The sequence below is a fragment of the Wyeomyia smithii genome, chromosome 2 (genome assembly GCF_029784165.1).
Source record: "Wyeomyia smithii strain HCP4-BCI-WySm-NY-G18 chromosome 2, ASM2978416v1, whole genome shotgun sequence".
NCBI classification, from domain to species: Eukaryota; Metazoa; Arthropoda; class Insecta; order Diptera; family Culicidae; genus Wyeomyia; species Wyeomyia smithii.
This window is the reverse complement of record NC_073695.1, coordinates 37,295,642-37,321,118: the sequence shown is the minus strand read 5'-3', so window position 1 is coordinate 37,321,118 and position 25,477 is coordinate 37,295,642. Positions and strand designations below refer to the sequence as shown.

General features: G+C 40.4%; 1 protein-coding gene across 1 annotated transcript; it reads left to right on the top strand.

The window, feature by feature from the left end:
- Positions 1-301: 301 nt before the first annotated feature.
- On the top strand, positions 302-25,477 carry LOC129724114 (lachesin). Its single transcript, XM_055678748.1, has 2 exons — positions 302-1,132; positions 24,191-25,477. Exons 1-2 carry the CDS (start codon positions 595-597, stop codon positions 24,727-24,729), a joined length of 1,077 nt encoding a protein of 358 aa, XP_055534723.1. The 5' UTR covers positions 302-594; the 3' UTR covers positions 24,730-25,477.

The window sequence follows — 25,477 nt, the reverse complement described above, 5'->3', positions numbered from 1 at the left end:
ATCGGCTCACCCGAACTGCTCACATATTTTCATACAAAAGCTCACAGCGGCTCCCACAAGTTATGCTTCAAGCGCACCCCGCACATACCGGTTTCGAGAATGTGACGCAGAAAGCATGCAATGGCCGCAAAGTGGAAAAGGCCTTCTTGTCTCTCGTTCCGTTCTATCCTTCACGTTGGCATATGTTCGTCTCTCGTTCAACGTTCGCATCAGAAAGGCTTTTTTAGACTTGTTTGCGAGTGTATGCGAAGTGACCAAACAAACGCACCGCTTTTCGCGGCTGTAAAAGCCCGACCGATCAGTCAGTCTGCTGGTGGTCGTAGTGCTTTAGAGTGTCGTCATTAGCTGTTTGTACATCGTGTCGTTCGGTTTGTTTAGTCGTAGAGCTCCGGGTGGTGTTGTGAAGTTGCTTGCTAGTACACTTAGGTAAAGCTTGGAGAGGTGCCCCCCTAGGAGCGGCCCAACTAGGGTGTGGTGCGTGTTGAATTAGTACTAGTTTTACCTTTTAGTGACACTGATTTGCAGAATAAGAAAGTTTTTGCCGCGAACAGGATTGATTTTGTGTGTGGAAAATAATTAGGAAGTGAAGTGAAAATGAATTTTTCAAAAAATAACATGTACGCGTTGGCAAGTGTGCTGCTGCCACTTGTTTGCTTCGCCCAAAGAACACCGTCTATTTCGTACATTACGCAGGAACAGATTAAGGATATCGGTGGTACCGTAGAGTTGGAGTGCTCCGTGCAGTATGCCAAAGAATATTCCGTTCACTGGATCAAGACTGGTCGCGATCGGTCAGATGTGGTTTTCCTATCGACAGGCAGTGCCCTAGTTCTGAAGGATTCCCGTTTCGCATTACGATACGATCCTTCATCGTCCAGCTATATACTGCAAATTAAGGACATACAGGAGACAGACGCCGGCACCTACCAGTGCCAGGTAGTCTTGTCTGTGACCAACAAAATTACGGCTGACGTCGAGCTGCAGGTCCGGCGACCGCCGATCATTTCTGACAACTCCACCCAGTCGCTGGTTGCCTCGGAAGGTCAATCGGTGCAAATGGACTGCTACGCATCTGGTTATCCGCCACCACAGATTACCTGGCGTCGGGAGAACAACGCTATCTTGCCAACAGGTCAGTATGAAGCTTCTTTTTCCCGTCGGACTATTACCCCACAAGATAGCAATTCGTTTTCTTCTTTGATCTGTCTGTACGTAAGCCAATCCGACAGCCCAATTTGGAGGGAGAAAGACTGAGAAACTGCGAAAAGGGTACTGCAGAACAAAAGGCGAGCTCCACCGAGCCGAGCAGTGGCTTTAATTGAGAAGCGTTGATGAATCGTTGAATCATTCCCTGAGCTGTGCTGTGGCGGTGGCGATGTATGCGCAATGATTCATACACACGCGAGCAAACGTTCAAATGTGGTTTAGTTTGTTTGTTTGCAGAGTCAGTTTAGTCGATGAGAACGTGAGCTTCCAAGAATGAGAGTGGCTGAGCTAGTAAATTCTTGACGGTTCTAATTCACTAGAATAGCGTGGAATTGGATCCAACTGGCCTAACCTACACGGGTTTGAGCGTTTTCGAAAGTATTGAAATTTTGAGAAATCTGATGTTTAATCGCGTGCACATTAATAGCCTCAACCAGGGCAGTGATTTCAACAAGTTTAAGATGCCAACCTCATTGTTGAGGAAATAAGGGGGAGACAAGCATTGTTTTTCTATTTCCTCACAAGTCATGAGTCATCCGCTTAAATATATCAGTTCTAAAAAATCTTAACACACGATTCGTTTTATTGACTTTGCATTACATACTAAGATTTTTTACTAAATCTGCAGTTTCATAGGCAAAACTTTATTGACAGTCTACTGTTCCGAGTATTCATTTCAGTTAATTTTGCATTACGCATACAAACTGGTGTATTTGAAGAGATAAAAATACATTTAATAGCATATTTAAATGTGTGATAACATTGGATATTTGAAATGATCCCAAGCTAACTGAAAACTATTTTTCAGATTGGTTCCCAACCAGTAACCGAATCGTACCGAAATTTGATTCCAAAAATCGTAACAAATTTGTTCTATACTATAGATACTTTCTCCAACGCAATTTTCAGGACACAGGTTTGTATTGGTCTTATCAAGACAAAAATGGTAAAAACAATTTTTCCCGACTTTCCAACACCTAGTTTTTTACTGTCCGTTTTACCGAACAGTGGTCAATGTGTGATTTAAAAAAATCAATGTGGTGAATCTTGAAAAACATAACTTCATTGAAATTTATTATTTATGTGGGCAAAAGCATCAAAACTTTCAAATTGTACATTAAAATTATATTATTTTAAAGATGAATACATTGAGACAAAATGACTAATGGATTCCGTAAAAACCACTTATGGCTTTCCGCCACAAGTATCACCTATAAAATCATAAGTTTGACTTATGAATTGGAGGGGTAAATTAACACACGTACCACATACAATTTTCATAAGTCTTGCTCATGGAAATTATAAGAGATAATCACGTAAGTTATACAATTATTGCTTTTTTATTTTACAAATTATACATTTGATACGACATTTGCATATAAATTATTTACAAGATATTACTCACATCTGAGTTATTTTACATTATGAGAATAGTCGTCATTTGGCCTGTAATAGTATTTTCCTTTAATTTCATGTATACTAAAAGGTGATTAGATTAGAGTAGATTGTATTAATGTTAAAAATATTCATCGAGTCGAGCCTTTCAACAGCTTCATATGCTAAATAATTATGCCATTATATTCAGTTTCTGGCCAGCGTCTGAAAGCTTGTGCGTTGTTGCGTGCTTCAATAGTTGTTTACTATAGTCGGTTTTTTCCAAAAGAATACAAAGTTGGTTTGGTGACAACAACGAAGAAGGTGAAGCGTTGTGTGTTTTTTGCGAATATTTCGCTGTGATCTAAAAAAACGGCAAACATATCATAGGCCTGGAACGAAAGCTAAAAAGTCAGGTCGATTATTTTTAGTTTCAGTAGCAGGGATTAAGTTCACTTCAGTAATATCTTCAGCAGAATTCGCAGGTTTCAGGTCTTTCAAAATAACAGAATCGGCTACCAAATGTATGTCCAGTTTTGTTAGCTATCGACCACCTTCAACATTGTTATCATCCACGAGCACGAGGTTGTCTAGATTCTGTGAGAAAAATTTAGTTAGGTATACGAAATATTGGCAGGCGTATTAAAAGTACTTACATTTTTCTTTCGCCAATTTTCGACTCAGCTCCAAAATGACATTGCATCTGCAATAAACTTTTCGACGCTAATCTTTTCAAAAAAATTTCATTTAACGATACTAGTTGCACCAATTTTAGTTCCACTTCTTCATAAAACAGTAAACAGGCGTCTGTTGGCGCATTTGCAATGAGGTCTGCAATTAATTTTTTTTCGTCGAGAACGATGTACTCCTGGCCAGCCATTTTCTTTAACTAATTTCATTAGGTGCTGGTATGACATTTTCGCAATAATGACGTTTATAAAAACCATAAGTCGCGCTTATGAAATGCATATGACGTTTATAAGAAATTCATAACACATACTTGAAGAAATCATATGCGTGTCTATGTATTATATAAGCACTTAATAAAATAAAAACCATGCGTGTTCATAAGTCAAAATGTATAAAAATTTTAGGTACTTTTGCCTCGGTGTAGTGCGCGTCTGTGACAATGTCAGCATTAGGGTACCGATGCAAAACTTCAACCGCTTTGAGGAACGGCTTCCCGAAACCCGATTAGGTAGATATTTTGCATGGAAACTTCCCTCCAGGAGACAACACTTTTGAGCTCTACCGCTAAACGAAATTCGAAAATGGTACCCTAGTGAATACGTATCGGACCACTGTTCAGTAGAATGAACAGTCATTTTCGATCAAGATGCGCGCGGGTTGTAATGCTTGTAGATTATTGATAAATGGTACAAAAATAATCATTAAATTAACTTTTTCAGCTTGACAACGCGTAAATTCCAAAATCCGCATAGAAAAAACTTCATTTGATAATTTTTTTTAAACATTTCTGCTAAATTCTTTCACAAAAATCAATCCGCTTAAACTCCGAAAGCCGTGTAAAAAAACGCGTAAATTCTGAAATCCGTGTAAAAAAAGACGCGTAAAGAAACCGCGTGAAAACAGACTAGTGTATTCACTATCTCTTAAAAATTCGGCCTTTCGGTTCGACTGATTGAAATTTCACACTCTCGTTAGTGTTGGCCGTTTGGAGCCATCTCACATTTTTCTTTCACTAACGATTTCAACTGAGAAATGTTTAACCTCATAATGTGTTTTTTTTTTGTAACCGCAAACGTAATGAAATTGTCCCTATGCAAAATAGATATATTTCAAATTTTCATGCAAAGCAGGCCTATAAAATGAATACACGTACTTAATAAATTAATAGGCACTGCGCATTTCAAATAAATAAACAAAAGTGTTAGTTTTTTTTTTGAGCTTATACGTATTGCGTAATGCAGATGTGTCTCTCCGTTTGATCGACGAACTTATTGTTTCAGCTCTGAAAGGGAAGTTGTTTGCACACGGCATACAGAAAATTTACATTGTGCTATTTACATATGAACGGTTTCATACTTGCTGAATTTTCTTAGAAATATTTTCGGATATTAATCATGAATTGACATTTGTCATGAAACTGCTTCAAAACTGTCAAACTGACTGCTTTAGGCATTGTTTATTTTTATAAAAAGATAGTTGGACATTGAGCTATGGTTACTTTGTTGACCATTATTCCATGTGAAAAGACGGAATTAATGTGTTTCGACATTTGAAGTGAGATACGAGCAGCTTCTTCACCGAGTTTTCAATGCTTTAATACAAAAAGTAACAACTCTAGCATTTACATTCACTGTTTATTATAACGCCATTCCCAGCATCTTCAAATCAAGCCTTTTCGTTGGGGCTTAGTCATGAAAATGCAACAAATATACGAGTCAAGCATATAGGTAACAACGGACCAGTACTGGCGCACATAAAACCAACCGCTTGACCGTACGACGGCCTGCATCTTCGGGCTAGGAACCGGTTTTGCATTCAACGTAACTCCTTTACTATGCTGAACAAATCCCCTCCTTCTCCAACACGTTTTCCCTTTCCTACTAAGCGGTTCGGACGAACTAGAAAACCAGAATATTTCTCCGATTTCCGTCATCATCTTGTTGTGGTGGCTTGTCTTGTGCCCTTACCTTGGGACGAAAACCTCAAAGGCCCCCAGTAAAGGTTTGCCTATAATCACCGCGTTCTGAACGTCACGAACCGGCTGTGCTTCGCGTGGCGTGCAAGGGAATAACGGCGAAACGAAAAAAACTGCCATTAATCGGCTTGATTGTAGGTGTGTACGGTCATCACACTGCCGCTGCCTCTTGCTACAATGAGGCTAGCTGGCTAGGTAGGTGTGAAGGTGAAAGTTAGAATTCTAATTTTGATAAAGGAACGAGCAGATGAAATTTATCGGGCATCGGGTTCGCGTCGGTGGAGCTGTGGATTAAAGCCAACGGTGGAAAATTTATGCACGTATAATTTGTTGTGACTTAAATAGGGTTATTACTGTCACCTTTGGGTGTCAGTCAGCTAATGCTCTTCGGTTAGAGAACTCCTCCCGGTGAGCGGCGTGAAATCAATTTTTCAGTATTTGTGGTGCTATAATAATGTACTGCAATATTTTAACCAATTTAGGGAATTATTTTTAAATTTCTCCAATGATAAATTCTAAAATGTGTCAACGATTATAAAACTTCTTTTTGTCTCCATCACAATCTGCCGGCTATTTAACTCTCGGTTCCATTTGTACACAGACGAGAAATAGCCCATTATTAACAGCCTACGTTGATGATGTACACTAGCGCATTCGTCATCTAGTGTCATAAATAACATTCTTCAACGGTGCGGTCAAAAAATATATATACGCGATAACGGCACATCTGATAGCTCGGGCTACTTGGATAGTTGAGAAGCATTGTTGGAATCTTCGAACTACAATGGTTGGCAACGTTTTACCGCAGACCCCAACGAAGTTGGGGCAAAGCATAATCGAGATCATGTGTCTATTCTAGTTATAATAGTCGTACATGATCGACCAAAGCGTGTTTCCAATCGCAAACAACCATTAGCTACTATAACATATCTGTTGGAGTCCCCTTCTGCGCCTGAACAGCACTCTCAGATGGATGGAACCAACCAACAATCAGCCTAGCGCACGTATTAGGTCAATGACTCGGCTGGTTCTCTGCTGTGGAATGGCGCGCCTCGATTGGATGAAGGGCCACATGCAATCTGGGACTTTCTGGGGCATCACTATGATAAGTCGCTTCTTTGCACCATTGTATGATTAATTTTCAATATCTTCAGATTCACAACCGCTAGGCTGAAATTGCACCTGTCCGTTAATTGTATCACAGATCTTCGATTATTAGCTTTCTTGTTATGGATAAGTCAATTCTATTGCTAAAATGAACTATAAATGATGTATAGTACTACTATCATAGTTTAATTGCTTTGCTCAAAACTAGCAGCTGCACTGTTACTTGTTTAGTTGTCTGCATTGCGGTGGAACTGATCTCCGCCCAGAAAACATTGCAATTTCAGCCGCAAAGCGGTTTTATGTATATCGAGGACGATCTCATAGCCTGTACTAATTTGTGAGATGTCATAATTATTACTCAATATTTGCGTACGAAATTACTTAGTCTTTTGGGAACAGTTGATTGAAATAAATTGAATTCAACACAGATGCGGTTACATTTCAAGAATTTTGATGGCGAATTTCCATTTTTTTAGAGTCAATTTGAGCTTTGTGAACACGAAGTGTATCAAATTATAATATACGCAAGTAGATTGGTAAACATCATGGCCATTTATCGAATCTAAACTAAAGAAATCCAGCTGCATTTTTCAGCAGTTGGAAATTGTTATGCGCGGCTGCTGGCAGCTCTTTGAGAATTAATTTTCAATGAATCAATCGGGCGCACAAACGCACCAGCATCAGCAGTCAGCTGGCGCGAAACAGAAAGAACGCCCCACAGAACCAACGTTAATTGAAGCAATTAAATTATGCCGTCTTTTTTTTCACTGCCATTTAATCGCTGTTTGACGATCACCGTCATATAGGTTAATAGATTGAATGAATGGAAGCATTTTGCGAGTTTAGTGACGAAATATTCTATACTAACTATTCGAGAATTGATAGAGTTTAAAACTACACTCAAGGGGTATTTTCTTTCACACTAGTCGCAAAAGGGAAAAAAATGTTGCCTTAAACTTTTTAACCAACTCTGCTTTTTGGAGCCCCTAGTGTATGCAATAGTGCGTCATGATGCCTCACAGTAAGTGCTCGCCGGGTTCGTCGCTTGTACGTTTGATTAAGGGAAAACTCATTTAAGTCTCTAAAAAAGTCACAGGAATGGTTCAAAAGCTACAATCTTTCTTTTTTCAGTTTGAGCTCTGGAGTAAACCTGTATTTACCAATGATCAATTCACTAAAAACACTTTCATTAGCTTGATTAAATTCAAGAGTGAAATAGTAAGTAAACAGTTGAGCATTCCTAACACTACACCTTAACAGTTGGTTTTTCGTTTTCTTTGACCTTTTTGTTTCATTGTGGAAAGAAAGCCGGTGCACAGGTACATTTACGACCCGCCATAAGAAAGGCCAGCCAGTCATCCTTTCCACGACGAAAGGTACGACATTTATTTAGGACCCTCTTGGCATGTTGAGCTTAACCTCGCCAGGTCGACCGGCTTATACAGTAGATATTACTTCATCTCCACGTCGATCATTTATCCATTTCTCTTTTGCCCGGTACACGAGTATCTTAAAAAAACAACGACTGAGAAAATAGCCTAACGAAATTGCCACGCCAGATGGATGCAATCTGTTTTCACCTTGCGCACACCGTGGAGTGTTTTAAGCGGGACAGAGATACAGCAATGTTAGATAAACTGGACGCAGGACTTGAGAAGACTTTCGAAAACGCGCTGGGAAGACACGGGTTTTTTCTAGCAGCAGTTCACAAGGATGTCCCTTTACAATCTGCGTACGTTTTTTATTCTAAGCAACTTTGTCTTGCACCTTCAGTCTAACCTCTGGTAGAAATGCAGACACGATGAAAACGTGAATGATTATCTCACCGTTCTGACAGGTTAAATTTATTCAAATTACACTAAATGGTTATTAATTGTAGCTTTTCGTATTCCCTCCTGCTCGGACGGCAGCCACTTTTAGGGATCGAATGAAGCGACCGTTTATGGTTGGACTTATCGCTAGAAGCACATTTTTCTCACTTCTCGAATGGTTGTTTACAACAACTATACTAGAAAGCGAGAGGTCATGAATTTAATGCCGGCTGGCTATCTCAGTTTATAATCCAACTTATGGATTGTTTCGGTAATATATTGCATCGGACTTTCTTTATCGAATACTAGCTGACCCGGCAAACTTCGTCCCGCCTATTTTAGTGTTTAAATTAATAATTTTAACCATTTAAAACTCATTGATTCCTTGCGATTGGTTTATATCGTTTGAAATGATTGGTTTTATCGGAATGACAACATCCTCGACTTTTGGATCTTGTACATGACCTCGATTCCGGATACATATTGGGTGCATTTCAGTCATTTTCGTTGTTTTCCATAAACTGAAAGTGGTCATCTTCTAGTTTTCGGTTATTTACGGCTGTTTCCCAGAAGTTGCCATTTTTCAATTCAAACTGGTGTCTGAGGTTAATTTTTAGCTCCTTGCATCATTCTGGATCCGGTGATACTCATATTGGGTGGTATTTGGTCACTTTGGGTTATTTTTCAGGAACCGTAAGGCGCCATCTTGGATTTTAAAATGGCATTTGGAGACAATTTCTGGCCTCTGAGCGTCATTCTGTATAAGAAACACCCATATTGGGTGTTATTTGGTCATTTTCGGCTGTTTTTCAGGAACCGGATGTCACCATCTTTGAATTCAAAATGGTTTCTGTGGTCAATTCTAGCTCTGATGTATCATTGTGGTACCGAAGATACTCATATTGTATGGAAATCGGCCATTTTTGGCCGTTTCTTAGAAACCGGAAGTTGCCATCTTACAATTCAAAATGGTGTCTGAGGTCAATTTTCAGCTTCATTCTCGTTCCAGAGATACTTATATTGGTTAGTATTTGGTCACTTTAGGCTGTTTTCCGGACACCGGAAGTCGCCGTCTTACAATTCAAAATGTTGTCTGAGGTCGATTTGTGGCTTCAGTGCATCATAGCAATTCATAGCAGTGCGTCATAGTAATTTACCGCTGTTTCTCAGAAACCAAAAGTCACCATCTTGGATTTCGAAATGGCATTTGGAAACAATTTCTGGCCTCTGAGCGTCAATCTGGGTCAAGAAACACTCAGATTGAGTGGTATTTGGTCATTTTCGGCTGTTTTTCAGAAACGGGAAGCCGTCATCTTGGATTTCGAAATGGCATTGGGAGACAATTTTTGGCCTCTGAGCGTCAATCTGGTTGAAGAAATACTCATATTGGGTGGTATTTGGTCATTTTCGGCTGTTTTCCAGACACCGGAAGTCGCCATCTTGGATTTCAAAATGGCATTAGGAGACAATTTTTGGCCTTTGAGCGTCAATCTGGTTGAAGAAACACCCATATTGGGTGGTATTTGGTCATTTTCTGCTGTTTTCCAGACACCGGAAGTCGCCATCTTACAATTCGAAATGTTGTCTGGGGTCGATTTGTGGCTTCAGTGCATCATAACAAACCCCGGAAATACTCATATTGGGTGGTATTTGGTTATTTTCCGCTATTTTTCAGAAACCGGAAGTCGCCATCTTGGATTTAAAAATGGCATTAGGAGACAATTTTTGGCCTTTGAGCGTCAATCTGGTTGAAGAAACACCCATATTGGGTGGTATTTGGTCATTTTCTGCTGTTTTCCAGACACCGGAAGTCGCCATCTTACAATTTAAAATGTTGTCTGAGGTCGATTTGTGGCTTCAGTGCATCATAACAATTCCGGAAATACCCATGTTGGGTGGTATTTGGTCATTTGTCGCTATTTTTCAGAAACGGGAAGTCGCCATCTTGGATTTCGAAATGGTATTTGGAGACATGCCAGAAGAATGAAGGGTGTCGATCCACTATGGACATATTTGTTACCTCTAAAAACATTCACATACCAAATTTGGTTGTATTTGGTTGACTGGTTCTCGAGCTGTGCGAAATTCGTGTTTCATTTGTAGGGGACCCCTCCCTTGTAGAAAAGGGAGGGGTGTCAAACCATTATGGATATATTTATTATCCCTAAAAACATCCACCTACCAAATTTGGTTCTATTTACTTGGTTCTCGAGATGTGCAGAAATTAGTGTTTCATTTGTATGGGACCCCTCCCTTCCAGGAGAGGGAAGGGTGTCGAATTAACATGGACATATTTGCTACTCCCAAAAACATCCACATGTCAAATTTGGTTTCATTTGCTCGGTTAGTTTTCGAGATGTGCAGAAATTTGTGTTTCATTCGTATGGGACCCCTCCTTTGCAGAAGAGGGAAGGGTTTCGAATCAACATGGACAAATTTGTTACTACTAAAAACATCCACATGTCAAATTTGGTTCCATTTGCTTGGTTAGTTTTCGAGATGTGCAGAAATTTGTGTTTCATTTGTATGGGACCCCTCCCTTGTAGAAGAGGGAGGGGTCTCGATCTATCTTAGTCACCTTTCCCGGCCCCTAAAACCCTTATATACAAAATTTCACGCCGATCGGTTCGATAGTTTCCAAGCCTAGATGAATCAGACAGACAGACAGACAGACAGAGCTGCATTTTTATATGTTTAGATACAAAACGAATTCCAGAGATCTTCAGATTTTTTTCTGAACAACGCACGTAAAAGTAAACTAAAAATACACGCGTTTTGCCAAGCAGTGTATGTAATTATAAATGCGAAAAAAGAAAAACCCCAATAATTAAATAAAGCTGCTATTTGATTTCTTCTCATTTAGTATATGAAACATTTCCCCATCTGTTGTCCATGATCGTTGTGTTAATTATGCTTTTCTTTTTCAAGTTAATCTGTAACTTTTCGACTAAAACAATCTTCCCTTTCTTTTCTGCTGTTTGGTTTGAGCTGTTGCGAAGTGGATCCAAGTTGAGAAAAAATCCATTTAACACATCTCTGTTATATTGTGTTCTCGAAATATTAGTCTATTCACTACGACACTTTCGGCACATTTTTCAAAGTTCAACCTGTAGCTGAAGTCTTGACTATTTTTTTTTATTTAACTGACTCATCGCCCATCGGTAATAGAGTATATTGCTTGTCAAACGCATTTGAAATTGTTGCAAAATAAATCGCTTTGGCCAGTTTTTCGGGTTCAAATACTCTTTAAGTCGAACAGTATAATGCGCGAAGAAAACGACAAGCTCCTGTCGGATGTTTAGTTTAATAAGCCCGCATGAGTCACATCGGCCTACTATGCCGCCGTTCCAACGTCAGTGCTTGAAACTTTCTCACCCATTGTATTCTAATTTAACAAAGCGAATGATTGTTTTTTTTTGCTCTCTCCGTACAGTATACACTCGCTAATTTTCTACTGTCCCAAGTAAGTCGCCGGTTCGACCAATAGCTTTGTCGAATTAACAGTTGTAAACAGTCGTTACTCGAATGATTGCACAGTTTTTATAATTTTCCTGAATTATCCGAATAAGCTTTTATCCCATCACCTTCCAGACAGAATTGGTCACGGGTTGTGAATTTCTATTTCACTGCTTTTGCATTAAAAAAAAACAGAACATTGACACAGATCGCTCAGCGGAATTCGCTTCAATTGTGTACAAAAACCATTTCAACATTTTCGTTTAAATATTATTCCAAGGGCTTTTCGATTCTTCCGATGCGTTTCACACCGGGTTGGCTGATGATTTAGCGAGATACGATCATGTCAGCAGGCATAAAATAAACAATGAAAGGTCTTTTATCTGTTTTTTTCTAGCAGTTGTTCGTTATCACTACAGTGTGAAACTTCCCTTCTTTGCTCGGCACGCTCTTTCAGGTCCTTTTTTCGTGTAGCGAAACATATATCTACTATCCAAATAGAAGTAATACACTCTCTCTTACTCTTGCTCATATGAGCGAGAAATTATGACATTGAACAAAATACAATGCACCGTTAATTGGAGAAAACCTATTCTACCTTTTTGTTCCCTATTGCACCTAAAGAGAGATCCCATCCAGCTGGAGTTTTATGTTTTATATTTAAATTGCTGAAGGGAAACCGCCACAACCGTTCCGCCGTGGTTCGGCCATCGGAACGATTAGCAAACCGCAATCTAAAAACGATAGCTAGATAGGTACTGAATTGAGTTGGGACCCTCACCGCAACCGCATTCACTCTTTTTGTGTGTATGTGACAGTTGATTTGCTCATTTCTTTTCATGATATAATATCAACGACTAGTTTACAACTTTTCCGTTCACATTAAACGCTTCGATATGATTGTTATTGTTTTACCTTTCACGGTATTTATTCGCCTGCATTCGGAGCTGTCTATCAAAGAAACAAATTAACATATTTTTCTCCTTTGCGGGTGTTCCGTTTTCAGCGTGCGCTGCTTGACCGAAACCATTGGCAACTGTTTTGTTTGGCATGTATGGATGGTGCCATAAAATGTAAAGAGCTGGGAGGGAACCTAAGGAGTGCATATTACGCCCTATCTCGAAGCCGGTTCCGTCGTTTGTCACGGCGCCGTCAGGACTAGACATACGCATTTATAGGTGGGGTCGCAGAGGTGGTTTATGGAACAGCGAGCCTGATCCTGTGACAAACCACCCACCAATTCATTTTTTTGATGCATGCAAGATTAGTCACGCGATCAACGAATCATTTTCTTCTACATTTTTCAGAAGTCTATCATTATGTAACAAAAAAACAACAAAGGAATAGCTAACAAGTCTAGCCGCATAGTTCGCGGAACCATTTAGATTGCCTCTAATTAGCGCTGATGAGACTCGGTCCCCTCCCCCCTTCGCCTCGGTTGGGGAGAACTGAGACAGTTGTGGTTGTTGTATAAGTTAATCTTTGCAACTGTTTGCGTAAGGGAGCGTAAAATTGCCAGATTATTGCTTTGGGGTTTGCAGCCATTGCACTGGCGTCGAAAGCAAAGATGTTAAGAAGCTTAAAGGGTGTTGAGACCATTATCTGCGGTCTAGGTGAGGAGAAATTCACATTTCGATTGAGTAACGCGTAAGCAGTGAGGCTCGTGAATGCTAAATATTGATGAAATCAGGAAAAATTCTCCTTTTTTGGAAAAACTTTCCTCCAAATAACATACATTTTAGGTTAAAGATTGATTTTTTACACCACTTGGGTGATTTCGATAGAAAGTCAAAATAGTGCTATTTAATTTTGAGCTTATTTCATAAATAAATATTTCGTCGCACATGGAATGAGGAGACATTATTCTAAAGATGTAGGGCTCGAAATAATCCGAAGACTTCAAAATTCGCTTTTGAATACCATTTTTCATCTACCTGTTAGACTCGAAACATGGAGCAATTGATACGTGTGAAAATTTCCAGCGTTTGCTCAACCTGTTTGAAAAATTAGAAAAAAAAACACAGACACATTTACCTCCCATGGAAACTGGAGGGGGTCCAGAGGGGTGGTACCACTTTAAGCGAGTATTCACCTTGAGTAATATTCCAAGTTTTTCCAAGTCGGCCGTAGCAGTGCTGTGAACGACCATTTTCAAAACATTCTCCATCCCGGGTCATTTTAGATCAATTTAGAAAGGTCCGTTATCGGTTTTCGGATGAACTCTACATGATGACGGAACAAGATCGATGTATGACCTTCACGCCGACTCTTCGAATGTATTTCTTGGTTCTAGCAGTCAATTGTTTGCAATTGGTTGTTCTCTAGTTATTTTTGTAAACCAAGGAATTTAAAATCCCAAAACACATACCTTCCATCGGCATAATGTTTTGAAAAAATGGAATCCAAGTTTTCTTTAAACATTCGTTCTGGCACCCACCATGATTGATAGCCGAGCCAGTTGGTTTGAACCATAATTTAGACAAGAAGTACTACAACCTCTTTTATTTATACTTCACGTAACGTCCACGTGTCTCATTAAAGTCGAACTACTCTTCTACAGCCGTAAACGCTCGAATACACGCTGGAATCGGTTCATTTTGACCAAACAAAGTCCGATGGAAGGTTGGCTGTAATAAAGATGTGTTCCGGAGAGTTCTATATGGTATGCGAAAGTTCATTCTTTCGAGTAGTTTGGGGGCATCAACTTACCCGAACAAAGTTTGTTGAGGTTTCCTCCGTCGTTTCAGTGCATCGAGAGCCAGTAGCCAATATATGTCACATGGCGACAAACTATCGGGATTTCTCCTAGGCAGATTCCTCAGTGCTCAATGTATGAACCACTTCTGGATACGTTCGATTCTAGGGTTCCACGATACGGTTGCTACACGATTGACACATTCTTTAGAATTGGGCGGACGAGAGCACAACACAAAGATTTGTTTTTGAGTCTACGTTCCGTATTGATACATAGAGGGATGGAGGGGATAGTTGAGACAGTTATGGAACGGTGATGTTTGCTCAAAATTGAAAATTTGGAGGAGGGTCAGGGTGTTCAGCCTTACGTAATTTCAGGGAGGGAGTTATATCGAGTGTTACTTATTTTTATATAGGGGAGAGAGGGGGTCTGGCATCTAGATTTTTAGTGTTACGTAATTTGTGTACGATGCCTAATCAAACAAAATTGACTGTGATGTGTGGTGCAACGATATGACCTTCCAGTTATCAATGCTAATTATTGATTCGTTTCTGCAGCACCAATCAACAAACATGGTCAGCGAGTCTTGTAGAAGCTGACAATTCTCTTCCGTGCGCACTTCAATATAAATTTTGAAATCGCCAGCATACAGCGACTTAAGGCATTTCTTCAGAACAAAAGAGTCGTTTGATAAAAAAAGAATGAACAGTAGCGGGCCGAGGTTGCTACCTTGAGCCACTCCCAATTTGTTTGAAAACGGTCTTGGAAGGAAACCGTCAATGTTTACGCAAAGTTCCCGCTCCGTTTGTTAGGAGGCGAGTTAGCTTGTGCAGAAGTATTCTATGATCAATTTTATCAAACGCCATTTTCAAGTCTGTATAGATTTAGAACAAAACAAAAAATACTGACATAAGGAGGAGATATAAATTTAAACTACCCGCCATAAGTTTGAGATCGGTTCACTGAATATTGCAACACCCTCACCTAAAATTAGAACATTTATGTAACTGTTACGCTATCTCGTGGTACAGACAACCTAGAGAGTTGTGATCTTCAGCTGAGTTGTTCAGGAGGTCAAAAGTGTGTGGTCTGCGTACAGTACTATTCGGAATTTCGCTGCAATGCAGCGCTAGTGTGTATGTAGTTTTGAGCATTTTGAACTTAATTTGTCTTGAAAATCCCACCACTTTGACTTATGTCGAATTCGTTTTTACGGCAGGACTATCCTGTCCCAGACTACGCTTTGCAGCTGAAAAAAAAAACACTTTCCGAGCAGTTGCAATGGTGTGCGTAATACATACAGCTACCTCTGTCACTTTTGTTTTGGTCATTATCGCCATTGTCTTTTATCGCGTTTGTGCTAATGTACGAAAAATTTGCCGATTTACTGAAAAATTACAAAATAACAAAATAAAATAAATAAAATTCAACCTGATGTTTGACACACGAAGAACGATAATGAAAGCAAACCGATTTTGACAAATTTTTTGATTTTGACACATACGTGTGAAATTGTTGGTGCCTTCAAAACTGCACTCTGTTTCTTGCGCGGACTGTCCGGGACAGAAAAAGGGTAGCCCGGGATAGTCCGGAAAATGTAAAAAAAAACAGTGATAGGACAAAGTGTAATCGGCGGGGTAGCTACACCGCAAAAACGAAAACGACATTAGATAGTTACGATCTCTAACAAAGTGTGTTCAATCATATAGTAACCCATGAGTTAGCAGAAAAAATTTGACAGCTCTATCAGTTCAACTTTTACCGTGATGGCGAAAACAGTGAAGCTGCTTTGTTCAGAAGTGTGCGCATTCAAAGATCGGTACTCCGTCGCGTCGAAAACGGATATCGGGCCGGTACTTTGTGGACACCGGAAACGCCCGTTCCGGCATTCACAACACCTTGGCGCTATTGAACAACCCCCAGAGCATCGAAAGAAAGCCCGCTTTCGGATCATCGACGATCCTGATTGACAAGAGGCTTAAAAGAATGCTGAAGAGAAAGACCGAGGGAAAAATGGCTACATCGCTGCGTGCGCTTAGTCGGGAGGTCGGGATAACCGGTAAAACAGTGAAAAAGTACCATGCATTTTGGCAAGCGACAGTCCCGTCCACTGATCTTGGAGCAATAACGCAGCGGCGAATTTTCCCGGCGTATAGCTTCGTGACGGTGGTCGTGGCAACGACTGGCAGGGCACTTCGCATTTTTCTTCACCCACAAAGGAAGTGAGCTTCGAGGTGAAGCTCATTTCACACACCAAGTTCCCCAAGAAAATGCTGCTGTGGCAGACAATCAGCGAGAAGGTAAGCCGCTCTTCTTTTGCTCCGGACTGGCCATGAACATGAAAGTTCATAATACGAAGTGCCTGCCGGAAGTTGCGTCGTTCATCAAGAAATACCATATGGGCTAAAAAGCGATGTTCTGGTGTCGTTGGAGGAGATGAACCGGCTGAATATCGATGTGGTACCCAAGTCGGCGAACCTGCCCAACTGCGTCCCTTCGTGAATTTCTGAAGCGTAAGATCTACTCCATGGCGCGAAAACATAGGAGGGGTTGATGAATAAAACGAAGGAAGAAGTTAAAAACATGCCTACATGCATATTTCCGTGCGTCATGACGAATGTTCCGGTTAACTGCCGAAAGACTGCTCTCAAGGGCGTAGAATTTTTTTTGAAGTATAATACTTCTCTCGGGAAGTTCGGCTACATAGGGATGTGAAATGAAAATCTAAAACCGAAAAAAGTGAAAAATATGTCCAATTTCTAATGCTAATAAATCGGTTAGTATTCTATGGATTTACTTCGTTCTTGCAGCAATAGATTAGAAAATCTTCTAAGATGCTTCCCAAAAGAAGATAATTGTAATTTTATTATTCACACTATTGTACTATTGAAGATAATCAAGCCTTGTCAAAACGAAAAATTCGACCTCTGATTGGTCGTTATATGATTGCTTCCCAAGCACGGTCGACAGAATCATATACCTCGCAATTGAAAACATGCTATTTGGCCTATATAAGAGCCTGTTTCAGCCGAAGCCGCTCATCATAGTTCTAGACAGCGACAACAGCAGTCGTCCTTCCTTAGCAGCAGCACTAGCCCTGTGGTTGGTCACCAAGTCTCAGGAGCAGCGCGGTTCTTCTCAGCGTGTGTCGCCAGACTGCCGTTATTCCCCCCGTGTTGGGGCAGCATGCAGATTGCCTTCAGGAAATCCAATTTTGAACATCAAAATGCCTTTTTCAAGGCAAATAAACTAGTCATTGAAAGTTAATAATTTTTGACAACGCAAGCAAGCATTCTGTGTTGGATCCTAGCAATTTAAATCTGTCGCGCCCGTCTAATTCACTGAATGAGAAATAGCTTACACAGTGCATGTTGCCCGTGTACCTTAATTCCCCCACTGTTAGGGCAGCTCAAAGGTTGCGATCAGCAACCGATTTTGAACCGCAAAATGCCTTTTTCAAGGCAAATAAACAAATAATTGAAGGTTAATAATTTTCGGGCATCAACACAAGCAAACATTCTGTGCGGAATGCAATCAAATTTTGTTGTAGTTGTCTAATTTTTACTTTATTTAGTAAACCCCTCACTGAAGGGGCAGCGCAAAGGCTGCGATCAGCATAACCGACTTTGAATAACAAACTGCCCTGTTAAAACGCATTCACAAAAGCAGTTAGTTCGACTATGCAGAGCTAATATGAAGTCGATTCAATCAATCAGCATGAACAGAATTCCGTCGTCTCCCAGCTGCCAAGTTGCAACATGGTGCAACACGCAACAGCGACAAACGAAATCGCTTGATGTTACAAGCCGCAATACGGTTAGGGGTAAATTGTTGCGTGTGTGAGAGCACCATCGGTGTTTATTCGTCGAAAGAACATTAGGAAATGGTAAAAATGAACAGAAAGACGTGGCCTATTTCGCAGCACCCTTCGGCTATGAAAGAGTGTTTCTGGGAAAACCAGCTACATTCATTAGTCGGAAGGTGAGCTGGATGGACCGTCCACAACGTTGACAGCAGTAGCAGCAAATATCAGCACTCAACAATAACAGAGGATAGCAGCGGGTTGCGCCTGTGGCTGCCTTCAAATTAAACAAATCACTTGCCCTGTGGTTGGTCACCACGTCTCAGGCCTCTGCCAGGCTGAACGCCAACGCGAGCGATCGGGCGAGATTTTTGCCGTACATCAGCCGGCACTTCCTCTAATGGAAAAGTTGGATCATTTTGTTTAGAAGAATATTACTGTCGGTAATATTACAGAGATGCGATTGCATTATATCCGATATGGAATTGAACAATTGTTCTTTTGAGGACAAATAAAACACATTTCTATTGTGTTGGCCGTGCGCATTAGGCCTCTGCCAAGCTAAACGCGAAAAGCGGCGCGAACCGATTCGCCCGGCCGTAGGTTAATGCACAGCTGTAAGTAGAGCTACGCAAGTTCACTATAGACTATCTCACCGATTCTCTTTAACCTCACTTTTCTGACAGTTAGTGGTAACTTTGTTTACGTTTTTGAATTTTTGCTTTTTTCTAATCAATCGCGCGCGTAGTGGAAATGCTGCTCAATTTTTAATTGTTCTTAATGTACTGGCACCTCAAGCACAGCATTTAAAGGTCATTTTGATCACAATTGAAATGATCTACTGTAATTAAGAACAATACTGCAGCACCCGAAGGTAAACGAAGTTACCAGTAGCTGTCAAACTCAGGTGCGTGACGTCACCGTGCGATGGTCTATAACTCCCGCTATCGGCGTAACACAGAGATGCAATCAGCGTCATACCCGATTTTAAATTCAACAAAAAACTGTCCTTTTTAGGACAACCAAACAAATGAATTGAAGATTTAATATTTTTTCGTTCTGAGCTTTAACCAAAAGTAAATTATCTTAATTTTAATTCACATGTACATATACTCTGACTGTTGAAACTTGTTTGCGCCGCAAAGAGTTTGTTCTTTTCCTGTTCAGTGAGGTTGTACTTCAACTTCATTTGCACAGAATTTTCAATACTGCCAATGAGCGGTCAACATTTGTTTACTAGGAAAAATGACTGACACGCAAGCAACCGGGTTATCTCTCTTGTAAAAGTATCCTACTTCAGACTTGCGGTCGTGGCTTTGCACACAACCCTTCTGTGATTTTTGCCTTTCATGGGAAATTTATCAAACATAATTATCTGTCTAAGTTTTTTCATAACTATCCGAAAAAAATTCATTTTTTGAATGCAAACGATAGTGTGTAAGTAGTTTTGAGTGTTTTAAACTTGATTTATTTTGTGAATCCGACAGCTTAGTAAGTTGCCGTATTCAGCACCGATGTTTGGAGATCAAGGGCTTCTGGTTGGCCTATAGTTTATTTTAGATTTCTGCCAGTGCATAAAGTTTTCAATATTTTCTACTTCAGACGCCATTTTGAAATTTAAGATGGTGACTTTTGGTTTCTGGATAAGAGCCTAGAATAGTCACAGACTACCCAATATGCGTTTTCCGAAAGCTAGATGCTGCCCAGAGAGCGGCGACAAACACCGAGGACAAAAATAACTCTAGACCTCAATTTGAAATCCAAGGTAGCAACTTCCGGTGTCTGTGAAACTGCCAAAGATGACCAAATACCACCCAATATTGGTATTTCTGAAACCAGGATGATATCCAGAAACTATTTTGAATTTATATCTACCTATCTCAAAGCCACAACATTATTTCCAGAGAGTTGTTTCATCACTGTTGGTGAAATTTATAGACAAAAATATATTGATACAAGATAGACAATCGCAATCTTAGCGTCTATCATGGAATGAATTATTAAAAATGAGAAGTTCGCTTCGAACTTCTGGCTTGCAATCACTCTCGAATGCAACAAAGGGAGTAATGGAATACCCAGCCTTACGTAGTTCTACGTCATTCTTGGGGTTGTGGCTTTAGATACAATCCTTCTGTTATTATTCATTGAATCGATTAGAGAGGGCTCTTTTGACCACAGGTTTTTGTCTGTAGAGGTGACATCCTACTTTAGGTTTATCGCCTAAATCTCAGTGAATCAAATTTGAATTGTCTAGAGATGCCTAAACCACTTTTGGCCAGCTTGAATAAAGAATAAAATTATTTTACTGGTTCGGGCTGAGTTCGGCCCTGTACTTCAACAGGTAAAGAGCTACGGTCTATAAAAACCGTTTCCAATCGATTTAGTGAAAATGTTTCTTTCAATAATCGCATGACTATCGCCTCAGCTTGCAAGCAGAGATGTTCAATTTAGTCCCGATTTTGTCAATTTTGTATATTGGCCTGTGTGTGTGCGTGTTCTGAACAAGTGCTTCCATTTGAGCAGTACACGCAAAACGGTCACTAGTGTCACAAAGTGGTGGAATTCTGCACTGAAAGATCCAACATCTAGAAGCTTTTGACCTTCTGAACAAGTTTGCTAGAGACCTCAGCTCGCTAGGTCGTCGTAAACACGAGAAATTCACCTATTTTAGGTGATGATAAACTTTTTAGGGGGTGTTGCAATATTCAACCTGGGTGTTACAATACTCAGTGAAGCATTTCATTTATCTCTGAACGTGTTCGTTTCAAATTTGACTTGTCACCCGTTGATCAGAAAAATGGGGAAGTAAATATCTTCGTCGACGAAAAATTTTCTAAATACAGTGGATTAAGCTTCAAACAGAGGTAACTAGCAGAAAAACAGTAGCAAATAATTTTAAAGTGTTCAGTTGATTAGTAGGTGCATTCTGCACTACCGGTATTATTGGATAATACTGTTGTTCTGTTTCATAATAATAGCGAGTTATAGTACACTCTTACTTTGGAGTTGTCCCGATGGATACACACACCAATCACCAATAGAGACACACTCAACCTATTCAACCGGAACATTACCCCCGCCCTTCTGGCTATTCCATATCGATGGCGAACGCATGAAGTAACGTTTCGAGAGGGTTGAACCGTCACGTCATGAAGCACGTTTCACACATTCGAAGCCGACACTGTAGAACTCGCTGATGGACGCCAAACCTTCTTCAACCGCGTGGAACGATGTGATGATTGTTACCGTTGTGCAAGTAAAACAGGATACTCTCGAAAGCGAGACGCCCAGGCAGAATGGTCTCGTTAAAAAATCTATGTGCTAATTTATGGGCGCACACGAAACACGACGAGTTACTCTATATTTCCACCCGTTTCCGGACTGCTTGCGCAATGTCGAACAGCAACGCAAACCGGGTGTTGATAAGAAAATATCACCGGAAAGGTGGAAGAAGAAAGTGATGAAAGCTAATTCGAAACACGCTACCACCCTACGCTTCGTTCATCCAGGGGCACACCCTAATCGAAGTCATGTTCACCTTCAAAGGCCACTCAAACGCGGGAGTAGCGAACACTAATTTTCTCTATTGTCCTGAGCTGGAGTTTTTCCTTCGAACAGTTGACGGTTGCCCACATATTGCCACCGGTGACGGGTGTGACGTGATCTGTTTCCAAACACATCCAATTGTAGTTTGCGAGTGGATCTAATCGTGAGGGATCATAATATACCGATTATAATCACTATAATTTATCTGCTTTCCATTTGCCGATTCCGGGTGATTTTTTTCTTGTAGAAACTTTTAAACAGGCATAAAATTGATGCTCAACAATAGCTGCAGATGTTTGGGTCTGTCCGCTCGCAGTGATCTTTCCGCAATAGGGCGAAGAGCGGTTCGAATAGAATGCACCAGGAAGGGCGCTTCAGTTTGCTGTGTCTGAGGTTACGCTCTAAGTAGATTAACTCGATGCTCGAAGAACCGCACACGAAAATAATTCAGGAAATAGGAAATGTTACAGGCTTTTGAATTTCGGGTAGAAAAATCCAAAATGCATTCGGTGCATTTCACCAACGCCTTTTCGCTCCTTGGGAAGGGCAAATGGGTTGCATTTGTATACATGCAGGCATATGCCGAAGGTCCACATCCAGATTGTCAATTAAGGCACCAAGTGGATTATGTCACTTTCCATCAGTCTGTTTAAGCTTGTTTGAGTTTTGACGGATTATCGTCGTAGAGAGAAGATTAGTAAAGTCTTCTTCTTTCAATCTCATAATGGTAACAAATGTGCTTAAAAAGTGTTACCGGTTAATAACAGCATTTTTTAACCTAAGTACGCGAATAAAACTCCCCATTGTAAAAGGTGCTAATCAGCATGATTCGTCACATCGCAGCGTGCATAAAAGTATGTTAATTGCCGCTGTACTGCAAGGACTCACGGAGAGACCCTTTCCGACCCATTCAATCGCAAGGGATCCTGCTGCAGGCAGCATATTTTACTCTCTCATTGCAATGTAACTAATATGCTTCAATGAAATCACAAGAGATGATTCGAAACCTGGCAATTAGCAATGGATGAACTAGTTTTGATTGAGTGGAAACGGCTTCACATTGCGATGACGGCTGCAAAGGGGAGGAGCTGCTACTTGATGTTGCCTGTTCGCAGTATTTTTCCTTGATGTTTACCCCCTTCAAACTTGAATCCGAAGCGACCGGCAACGACGGCGGCTGCTATTATGGATAAGGGCACGTCGTAAATGAGTACTTCCGGTCGGCGAAATTAGCTATTCATACGGCAATCAATATGTTGCATTAGAGGACTAGTGCACGCAGTATGCTATTTTATTTTTTATGCTGAAAAAAATGGAATGATGTTGAAATATCCAGATTAATAGAAAAATATTACAAGTGTGATGTTATTCTATTAAATTAACGTCTTAGCTGTATTTTACAAAAACAAGTAACAAATCTATCGTTGTTTTTTGTTATTTTTGGATTCGTTAACAGATTTCCATGACAACGACTCTCGTTTAAATCGAATAAATATGGTTACTTTCGTTGGTCATGTTTAGATGAAAACCATGATGTAGGTATGTACCTACATAAAAGAGGAAGTGTTTTTTTCCGCTTTGGATGATTGAAGGCAAAACGTCACTGATTGACAGTAAGAAATTTACTCATGTTTGTTACTGGGCAAATGAAAATCTTAACTTTGTATGTTGTAAGTTGTGAATTGTTTCTTGAATGCATGAATATCAATATCTTGCTATGTAGCATTGTTATTATTGTAATTCATTTGCAGAATGTTGAACATCAGAAATTACCTACTACAAAAATATAAATGTTTTTTAGAGCCAAACATTTGCAACTTTTTTTAAATAGCACTAACACTCATAATTTTTCAGAATGTTTTCAAAAACCGCAAAATAAACATAAAGAGTTAAGCTTTTTAGAGCATGATTCAAACCATGAAAAATTCAATCCCTCTCTTTTCTAGCTGAATCAGCTGGATTCTCATGTGCCCAAACAAATTTGAATAACACATGATAAATTGAAATTTCATTCCAAAACAAGCGTGAAAGGTAAAACAGCAAATACTGCAGTATCGAACTCGTATGATAAGAAACGTACATATGTGTATAGCAAAGTAGATTTATTTAAATATATTCCGGTGCCACACCCTCACCTCTGAATGCTAGTTCAAATTGAGAGCGTACATCTTGCCGCTATATCGCCTAAACAAATTGCTTGCAACTGTTACAAATGCAAGAAAGCAATAAAATGAAAAAATTTTATGCATAGACACACTCCACCCTATGATAGGACAGTAAAAAACATCACCTTTTTCGGCGCACAGCCTGTCTTAGACCCTTTTCCTTTTTACAGCCCAAATATTGTTGAATTCGTTTTTTGACAAATCGCTTACGAGTTCAGTTGACCGCAAAAACACTCCGTTCTAAGCACTCTTCCGGGTAACCGAAAGCGCCGCTCTAACTTCATACACCCACCATGTGACGCCTTTCTTGCTGTTAGTGCCATAAATTCTAAACTTTTTTGTTTGCTTTTCCCCCTGTTGCAGGTGGTGCAATCTACACCGGAAACGTACTGAAGATCAACTCCGTCCAGAAGGAGGACCGCGGTACTTACTACTGTGTGGCCGACAATGGCGTCAGCAAGGGCGATCGGCGTAACATTAATCTGGAGGTGGAATTTGCACCGGTAATCACCGTCCCGAGACCCCGGCTCAGTCAGGCCCTGCAGTACGACATGGACTTGGAATGCCACGTGGAAGCTTACCCGTCGCCGGCGATCGTCTGGGTCAAGGACGATGTGCAGCTGTCTAACAATCAGCACTACTCCATCTCACTGTTCGCCACGGCAGACGAATTCACCGATACAACCCTGCGTGTCATTACGATTGAGAAGCGACAGTACGGTGACTACTACTGCCGGGCAATCAACAAGCTTGGCCAAGCGGAAGCAAGAGTGGAACTGTTCGAATCCGTCATTCCGGTGTGTCCGCCGGCGTGCGGCCAAACGTACTATGGGGGCGATGCTAGCGCGATAACCGCCTCGAGCTTCCTGCTGCTAATCACGCTGCTAGCGGCGATATTCTAGACCGGCTATCACCCCCTTCGTGATGTGTCCTTTTGCGATAAAATAAAATTTGGCCACGCCCCTTACACGAATCACAACGACAAAACAAGCTAGTAGGGTAACAAAAAGGAAAAAAAATACAAGTAAAACACAAAATGTACCTTAGGGTCAAATTCTTATCAGAATACGAGTAGGTCCTTTCCTGCCATGTGTGCTTGCGTAATGGAACAATTTATTCGAAAGCAATGTCTAGATTAAATTATTTGACGGAGCGGGATTAGATCCCTTCGGGCAGGGTTTCAAACAAAGGTACATTCCAACAATCGACGCAAAAGGGCGAAGTAAATAAGTTGTATTTTGTCAGAAGAATGTAACATACAGAACATTAGCGTAAAGCTAGCGAGGTTATACAGAAGATTTGAACGGGGAGACGAATCTCTAAGCTATTAGAATATAGGACAAAATCAAATAAGGTTAGCGAAGCAAAACGTCATTATAATTTAATGAATCGAAATCGTGATTTTTAATCATGACTAAGTATTGAATCTCTGGAGTATAAGAATCTAGTGCCGTCCAAAAGCGATCATGTCCCTCCCTCGACGATTGATGAGACTACTGAATACATATCTCCGCGTGAATTGGTGAGATTGAACTCTCAACAGTTTGCCGGGTTAGCATTTGAGGTCTTGCAGAATACACACTATGTAAAACCACATTCCATAACAGTAAAAAGATCGAGACAGATAGAATAAAAGTTTTATAAACAAAA